General features: G+C 45.1%; 1 protein-coding gene across 2 annotated transcripts; it reads right to left on the minus strand.

Annotated features, from left to right (window-relative positions):
• Positions 1–1,090: 1,090 nt before the first annotated feature.
• On the minus strand, positions 1,091–6,393 carry wu:fc23c09. Of its 2 annotated transcripts, none has more exons than XM_064342672.1 (4): positions 5,862–6,393; positions 5,311–5,388; positions 3,261–5,130; positions 1,091–2,927 (listed from the first exon to the last, which is right to left on the minus strand). In XM_064342672.1, exons 2-4 carry the CDS (start codon positions 5,375–5,377, stop codon positions 1,835–1,837), a joined length of 3,030 nt encoding a protein of 1,009 aa, XP_064198742.1. In that variant the 5' UTR covers positions 5,378–5,388; positions 5,862–6,393; the 3' UTR covers positions 1,091–1,834. The 2 variants fall into 2 exon arrangements, with proteins under 2 accessions (XP_064198742.1, XP_064198743.1); XM_064342673.1 differs by having other exon boundaries at positions 5,857–6,393.
• Positions 6,394–8,562: the final 2,169 nt, after the last annotated feature.

Raw genomic sequence — 8,562 nt, forward strand, 5'->3', positions numbered from 1 at the left:
CACATTCACTCTCTCACATTCTTCCCAAACATGCACACACACTGTGTGTGTCCATCGTATTCTCTCTCGCACACTTACAGTCACACAAACCATATATAAACTGAAAATATATTAAGGGGGAAAAAAAGAGAGCAATCAAATAAGGATGTGAGTAAATGTATGCAGGTGTTTACAGTTAAAGGCCAGTTGACCACTAACATTAACCAAAGCAAATAGTGCAATAATTCAGTTTCTGTAGCTGGATTCATGGTACAGCTGAAATGTTTGGTGTGAGTTGTAGTCCTTTTTATACATCACTGCCATCTAGAGGCAGAGTCTAATTGCATTTCAAGGAAGGCCAAGACTGAAAACCATGATGTCCTAAGCTGGCCATATGGGCTCTATATACTGTATATAATGTCTGTGTTTTAGAACTAAGGCTGTCCAGGCAATCAGTAGTTCTGTCCTCTAGTGTTGCATTGCACAATTCACCAGTCTATTTCTTCTCATTCTGGCCTGAAATCAAAGCTCTCTTTAGAAAATATTAGCTTTTGTCCATGACTTGTGTCCAAATTTAAATTGTTTTGTCATGACAAAGGGAAAATTAAGCATCACGTTTGAATTTTATTTCCAAATGATTCTTGAACAGTTCCAAGGCATCAGCGAACATGCTGATAAATGGAATGTTCAGGAAGAGTTCCAGGTTGTTCAGGCTAGAACTATTTGGCCAGTGTCTGCTGTTCTGGTGTCAAAACAGATTTAGCAAACTAGCCTTCATGCTGCCAGCTGGTCTTATTGTCTTTGTATCTTTTTTCTTTTCATAAAATAGCTGTCAAAAACCTAATTGTAAATTCGACTTTAAAAATGAATGAATATTTGATGAATATATCTTTATGTCCTATTTTGAGTTTAAGTAATAGAAAACAGGCTTGCAGTACTGCATTTTGCATTATATGAATGATTTTGAAATTTGAGTTGTTTTGGAATGAAGAAACATTCATAAATAATTATTTCTCCACTTCGCAAAGTTTCACATGAAACTCAATATGGTCTGGCTTCATTCATATGGTGATTCACTTGGCATTCGTGTGGCTCCAGAAATAACAGGAACTAGGATAAAACATTTTATTAAAAAGACATCGTTCCAATAATACAAAAAAAGAGTTTCTCAGCTTTTATTTTTCCCAATAATATTTTAGTTAGTCTGGTTCTGGAAAAGAGAGACACAATTAATTCTCTACATAGAGAATTATTCTTTATTGAAATGGGAACATTATTACCCCTGAGTTTACATTTAACCCTCTCACTTTCTGACAAAAATGGGCCCCAGGTTTGTGGAGAGTGGGGTCACTGTGAAGACATGGGTATGTCCAGGGGGTCCCTCTAAGCAAAAAAAAAAAAAAAAAAAAAAAAACGGATTCCAGGATAATTATTCTCAGTAAAAATATTTTGTGGATGTAGTTTCATTCTCATTAGAAATAATGAATGGAGAAGGAGTCACTCATAGCAGAGGTGGAGCTACAAGTGGCATTATGAGCAGTCAATTAATACGAGCAGTATGAACCAACAGGAGGTTTTGCTTTCCACAGCAATACACAATGACCAATGATGGCTCAAATCAGTGAGTTGACGAGAAGATATAGTAGCTTTGCCCATTTTTGGCTTCATGAAGCCGTTTGCTCCAATCCTTATAAATGGGGCGTGGCTTTGGAGTTACTCTGGCCATATATAGGGCATGGATCTGGAGTTACTGTCCGTAGAAACACAATGTAGATGTGGAGTTCTTACGACTAGAAAAGTGGCATGGCTGAGAAATCATTCTCAGTGGAAATATGGAGAGGGAGTGGAATCAGTCTCAGTAGAGGTGGATGACCTGATAGCCCCTCAGGCAGCTGAAGGCCTGGGTGTCCAGGTCTGCCAGGTGGATGAGGTTGTGCTCCAGGTGAACCCTCACCAGCCTGCTGAGCGGTGAATCCTTGCCTTTGGTACAGAAGGAGTCTCGTGGGACGGAGTTGATCTTGTTGTGAACGAGCGAAACGGAGTGCAGGGAGGGGGGCAGGCGCCGAGGGACCTGACGGAGGACATTGTGTCCCAGTTCCAACTGGTGCAGGGCAGGTAGGCCCCAGAAGGCCCCGGGGGCCACCCTGGTGATCTGGTTCCGGGACAGGCCCAGATGCTCCAGGTGGGGCAGCTTCAAAAATGCCGCTTTGCTGACAGAGGTGATGGCGTTCCCCTCCAGGCTGAGGGTCCTGAGGGTGGGAGGAAGGTGTTGCGGGATGTTCTTAAGGAGGTTTCCCTCCAAGTTCAGGTTCTCCAGGTGAGCAAGGGGCCGGAGAGAGGCCTTGGTGAGGCCCTTGTTGGTCAGCCGGTTGGCGCTCAGGTCCAGAACCAGCAGCTCAGAACCTTCGGTGAACGCGTCGCCGGGGACCTGGTCGATGTGGTTTCCACGGAGGTACAGCTCCTTGACGTTGGTGGGGAGGTGGACCGGGACAGCGGTCAGGAGGTTATGGACGAGGCTGAGGGTGCGAAGGTTGGTCAGCGGGGTGAACACCCCGTCCGGGACCGACTCGGGCCCCAGGCTGTTGTTGTTGAGGCTGAGGACCTGCAGGCTGGGGCAGCGGGCCCAGGCCACCTCCGACATCACGCTGACGTTGTTGCCGTCCAGACGCAGCTCCTCCAGGGAGAGAGGGAGGTCAGTGGAGATGCTCTCCAGGTGGTTCCTGTCCAGGTAGAGGCGCTTCAGGTGCCTCATTCCCTCAAAGGCCCCTTCGATGCCTCCGTCTGTCAGGAGGTTGTTGCTAAGCACCAGAAATTCCAGTGACATGTACTCACGGAGTAGGTCCAGCTGGATGCCGGGGATCTGGTTGTTCATGAGGAGGACGTAGCGGGCATTGTATGGGATGCCATACGGAATCTTATCCAAGACTTTGTCTGAGCATTGGACCACTCTGAAAGGCAAAGAACATAAACCTTTATATATGTGTAATTCTCACCATAAACAGCACTATCAATTTCTCCTGAAAGATCTGTTGTAAAATACAATGCTGTTATTGCTCATCAGAACGTTACATACAGGGAAGATCTGCACTCCGTGTTCATTCAAACATTACATTTTTTTTTGGCATATTGCATTTATCAGTGAAATCGAAATCTTTGCAGATATGTATTTGCAGGAATTTAAAATATTTTATGATAGGCATACCATAATTTTTCATTAGATAAGATAGAATTGCTGTAACAGAAACTTTTGATATTTATCAACTCCTGCACCACTTTCTTACCTTCCATAGCAAGCACAGTCAGGGGGGCAGTAATCATCTTTAAAATAGGGGAAGTGAGTCTCATTCTCAGCCTTCTTGTTTTCCTTCTGCTTCTTCTTTTTATTCTTCTTGTTTTTGTCTTTTTTCAGGGATTTGCTTTTGTCCTCTGCTTTGACTTTGTTTTGTTGTTTCTTTCCTGTCGTCCCTGGTTTTTTGCCCGGGTGTGTCTTTTTCTTTTTCGGTTTCGGCATCGGCCGGTTCACCTTTGACCTTTCCTTCTCCGACCCTTTCCGCTCTTGTGTGTCCGAGTTCGCCTTTGTCAAATCTCTGAATGAGTCTACCTTCACCTCAGTCACCTTGGGAGCTAATCCCTCCTCCTCCTCCCTGAGGCGTGGCTGAGAACTGTCCGTTAAGTTCCAAAGTACAACAGGCGTACTGATTGGTTTCACTGCGGTGAAGGTGGGTTCTTCACTTTCTCTGGCTGTCACTGGCCCCTGAATGACAGTTGGAGCAACAGTGCTGTCTGCAGTAGGGAGAGGGGTTTGGAATGGGTCCAGGCCCTGTTGTGATACTGAAGAGTTCTGATCTACATAGAGGGTAGGGCTGGGGGTAGGGTTCAAATGGGAGATGTCTATCCCCATAGAAACACTAGGGTTAGGGGTCACATGAGACATGTCTGTCTCTACGGAGAGACCACTGTTAGGGCTCAAATGTGAAGTATTTGTCTCTAAAGGGAGACCAGGGTTAGGACTCAAATATGAGGTGTCTGTATCTGTATAGTTAGGACTCAAATGGGGTATGTCTGTCTCTATAGAGAGGCCAAGGTTCGGGCTCAAATTTGGAATATCTGTCTCTTTATACAGATCAAGGTTAGGACTCAAATGGGGGATGTCTGTATCTATAGAGTGAAGTGGGTTCGGGCTCAAATCAGAGATTGTCTCTATAAGGGTCAAATTGGGATTGGCTGTCTCTGTAGAGAGATCCGAGTTAGGACTCCATTGGGGGATGTCTGTTACTTTAGAGGGACTGGGGTTTGGGCTCAAATGGGAGATTTCTGTCTCTATATAGAGAAGAGGGTTAGGACTCAAATGGGGGATGTCTGTTGCTATAGAAAGATCAGAATTAGGACTCCATTGGGGGGTGTATGTTACTATAGAGGGACTAGGGCTAGGGCTCAAATGGGAGATTGTCTCTATAGAGAGACCAGGGTTAAAGGTCAAATGGGGAATGTCTGTTTCTATAGAGAGACCAGATTGAGGACTAAAATGGGGGATGTCTTTTGCAACAGAGGGACTGGGGTTAGGGCTCAAATGAGAGATGTCTGTCTCTATAGAGGGACTGGAAATTCTCTCTGTCTCTTCCCTACCATCTTCAACTGTATATTCCCTCAGATTCCTGTTCACCTCAACCATCTCTTCTCCCACCTGGTCCTTGTCTTTTCCGTTCTCATCTTCTTTCCTCTCATCCGTTTCATTTTCATCTCCCTCCTCTTCTTCTTTTTTATCATCATCTCTGTGTGCTCCTCTTTTCTGTTCCTCCTCCAAATCATCGCTGAGTTCTCTCTCCTCATATACATCTCTTCCTCTTTGCATTACCTCTTTGTTTTCCTCATCCAGACTTCTCCGTTCCTCCATATCTCCTTCTCTGTGGCTTTCCTCATGCCTTTTCCCCTCTTGATCGTCTTCTCGGTTGTCTCCATCTGCATCATAACGTTCCTCCCTCTCCACCTCCCCGGCCTCAGCTCTTGGGCCCCTCTCTTGCTCTGCACCACCTTCCCCATGTGAGTCCTGATCCCCAGCCGAAGGCAAAGGTTCACCTGTGCCGTCCTTCCCGTCCTCATACCAGGACCTCCCCTCACTCCAGGAGTCCTCTATCGCCACCACATCTGCACCTGAGCAGCAACAAACAGTTACGGTCAGGTGTTCATAGCACAAAGGTCCTAGCTGCTTACAATCAAAACCGATCAGATAAAACTGAGTGAATCCATTGCACAATTTTCTTTAGTTTTAACTTCAACAGAATTATACAGCATTCACAGTAGTTTGTTAGTCTGACATGATTTTATACTTACTGGGTTGAAGCACGTATGCATGGAGAGGAACCAGAAAGATCCACAGCATCAGTGCAAATTTTTCCATTATACTGGACTCTACAGAGGAAAAAAAAGATGAAATACCAGTATGGTCATGTTTAAAAGTAGGCTTGTTTCTAACTACAAAATTACTTAACTGCTGTCTCAGTGGAGGTTTGGAAAATTACATTAGTGGCACGCAGCAGAACATTTTCCATGTTTAGACTCAACTTCAGTTGGTGATTCTGCCAGCAAAATGAATCCCAAATCCGTAAATCCATTTCCCCCTAATCAAATCCTTCTGTATGAAGCAAAGCCACGCAGAATCCTGCTGGAGGGCGAGAGGTGACCTAGATACGCGCCATGGATTTATGGTTTCATCTTCACGCTCACAAAATGAAGATCAATTCCTGCTGCCGTCATTGTGTCGCCATTAAACATGTTAGCACACTCCCCTGTCAGACCCTGCTAACCACCGACTACCACTAGTGAGGTAGAGACGAACTGCCAAATGCTTTCAGAAGAGAGACCGCAGGTATCACTTACAGTACCTTGTGATTCTGTGAGTCCTAGTACAGTCCTGATCTTTGTGTGCGTCTGTACTCCTCAGGAGTGGAAGTCATGCCCGATGCTCCTGGTCTGGGGACGGAGAGAGTGACTGCCGGTAAGTTCACCCCGAGGCCCAGGATGGACACACATTCAGGACCTGCCTGTGACCTGGAGAGTGACCTCTTAATGGCCCTTTAAAGACCCTTCTCATCACTCGGATTTTCGCACGTACACACCAGGACAGAAGAATCCGGAGGATCAATCCTGGGACCCGGAGGGGAAATGCCCGGAGAGGGCCCATGAGGAACGCTGTCCAGGTCCTGGGCTGTTTGTCTTCCCGGGCCATCGTGAGGGCCTGGCCGGTGGCACTCTGGTGACAAGTGGTTCTGGCGAGACGACGGCTACGGACAGGGGTGGACCCCAAACCTCTGACATCGTCGTGTCCTGACCAACACACTCCTGAAATAGTTAATTCATTACTTAAACAGAGCTGTTCTCTTTTTTTACAGTGTAGGCTTGAGACCGGTCTTGTCGGAACTGCACGCAGGTTCTACCTCCACCTCAATATATCCTCAGCATGTCACAGGGGGACTGAAAGTGTGAAATTTTCAGTCAGGGTACAGTATGCAATGCTGTATTTGACCATTCTCTCCTCTGAAGTTCCACCCGGGTGATGTTTCCGGTTTTACTGTAGCTGTCTGTGGGAGGGGAGCTGGAGTCCTGTGCACCACAGGATCCAGGGTGATTCCTCAGGTCCAAATCAAATTGCTTAACGATGATGCCACCTATGACTCTGGGCCACTCATTAATGATGCTCAGATGATACTAGTATGAGTATGACAGACTATCTGACAGATTTTTAGTAAACTAAACCGATCTGAAGTGGACAGGCACGGATCGAAGTGAGCAACACTGGACCAGAATTGACAACAATGCATTTAATTGGACAGGAATTAACCAGAGTGAACCAAAGACTGGAAAAGAGCAGGTCTGATCAGTAAATGCCTTTGATACAGTTATGATCAGTGGCATAAGTTCTAACAGAAAGTTTACACAATGACTGAAATTCAAATCGCCCACCTCATATTATCACTAACTATTCATTTTTCCTGGATTGCTGACTAAGAAGCACATAATTTGTATCATTTTCATTCTTTACTGGCTATTTGATCATCAAAGCCAAACCTTCTCACAAATTTGTTTATTCATTTATTTTACATGCAAAGCCTTGTCCGGAAATTTCTCAGGTTTATTCAATGCATTTTCATAGCGTGCAGATTATGCACAATAGCATAAATGCAGTTGCATGGCATTTAGTTCTGTGGGCTCGATGGGCGTGCATCGCAGCACCCTGGATCCATACAAAGCGCAGAGAATCGTCACTGCATTGCTGGAATATTCTCACCCAGATGTCAATTAAAATGCAGCTTGTGTGAAACCACCAGCAAACAAGGACGCATTTAAACAAACTGTGGATTCTGTTGGGGCCTTGGGGCCGGCTGCATAATTAAACATTCCTCTGTATGAACATTGGGTCTGCCTCAATATACAAATAATTTTACTTCTTTTTTGGTATTTCTGAGTGACCAACAGTAACAGAAGTCCACAGACTGCATAGCCATCTGTGTAAGACCACGGACCGTTAGATCTACACAAAAAGCATCTGGGATCTGTACTCTGAGTTGTATTCATAATGTACAGGTTATTTTATATTTGTTTTCCCCCAAAATTTTTACATATACCAGCAAATATTTATTTATTTGAATGTTACATGTTCATGAATCACTGTATTATAGCGGGGATCAGGCGAAGAAGAAATACCCTACTACTACCAGAAGGCGGCAGCAAATGCCTACTGAGGAAGCAGTAACTGGAGTTTTAACATAGGGAGATCGTTATACAACATTACATAAGAAGGCAGGTCATTAATATTCTCTTCTGTCCTCTGGTCATGAGATATGTACATAACTCAAGCTGAACCCTTGGGAGGAATTACACAGTGGCATTAATGGTGCCATAAAATAGGTGAAATTGCGTTGAGTAAATAGAATTACTGTCATCTGAGACAACCGCTCCATGATGCCTCATTGCACACTATCCATAATGCACAGGCATTAGCATGTAAATAGCCCGTGGAATGCAAATGAGACACCACACTGGCGAATAGGAAGTGGGATGCATGCTATCTTGGAGGGATACCTGTGCGTGGAACAGGTACTACTGTGATAATAGACTTGTTTCTGCTCAAACACACTGTGTGGGTGTGTGGACACTCTCTAATTTAACATGTAGGAACTTGCAGGATACAGCATCTAATGTAATCTGCAGGAGACAATGTTGTTCTGCTTACTATAATACACTTGAGGTGAGCAGTGGTGTCATTGTGGCATAGTTAAGAGGAAGGAGTGCCGCAACAGTATGATTCACAAAGAGAATAAGCCAAGTTATTAACCCCAGCCATTATGCACTGGCTCACCACATAAGCTTTGGTGTCTCCATGCTACTTATTATTGTTCTCTGTTCTCCCGTGGCATTATGGGAAAAAGCACAGAATCCCTGCAGAGCCGTGGAAAGGACAGCCAGAACAGTGGCCCCTTTTGCTTTGCGGATGTGCGCTCGTCTATGAGTAATATTCGCGTCTGAAGTATATGTCAGCTGAGCGTCACAGCAGAAGGTCAGGGCAGGGGCCCCACGGCGCGACGT

This window comes from Anguilla rostrata, chromosome 7 (genome assembly GCF_018555375.3).
Source record: "Anguilla rostrata isolate EN2019 chromosome 7, ASM1855537v3, whole genome shotgun sequence".
NCBI lineage: Eukaryota > Metazoa > Chordata > Actinopteri > Anguilliformes > Anguillidae > Anguilla > Anguilla rostrata.

Bases quoted from the DNA above. Each gene is read 5' to 3' on its own strand.
- wu:fc23c09 (XM_064342672.1), bottom strand. From the start codon at position 5,377: ATGGAAAAATTTGCACTGATGCTGTGGATCTTTCTGGTTCCTCTCCAT. The intron at 5,131-5,310 runs GTAAGTATAAAA...GTTGCTGCTCAG, and splicing joins TGCATACGTGCTTCAACCCA to GTGCAGATGTGGTGGCGATA. The intron at 2,928-3,260 runs GTAAGAAAGTGG...TTTGCCTTTCAG, and splicing joins GACTGTGCTTGCTATGGAAG to AGTGGTCCAATGCTCAGACA.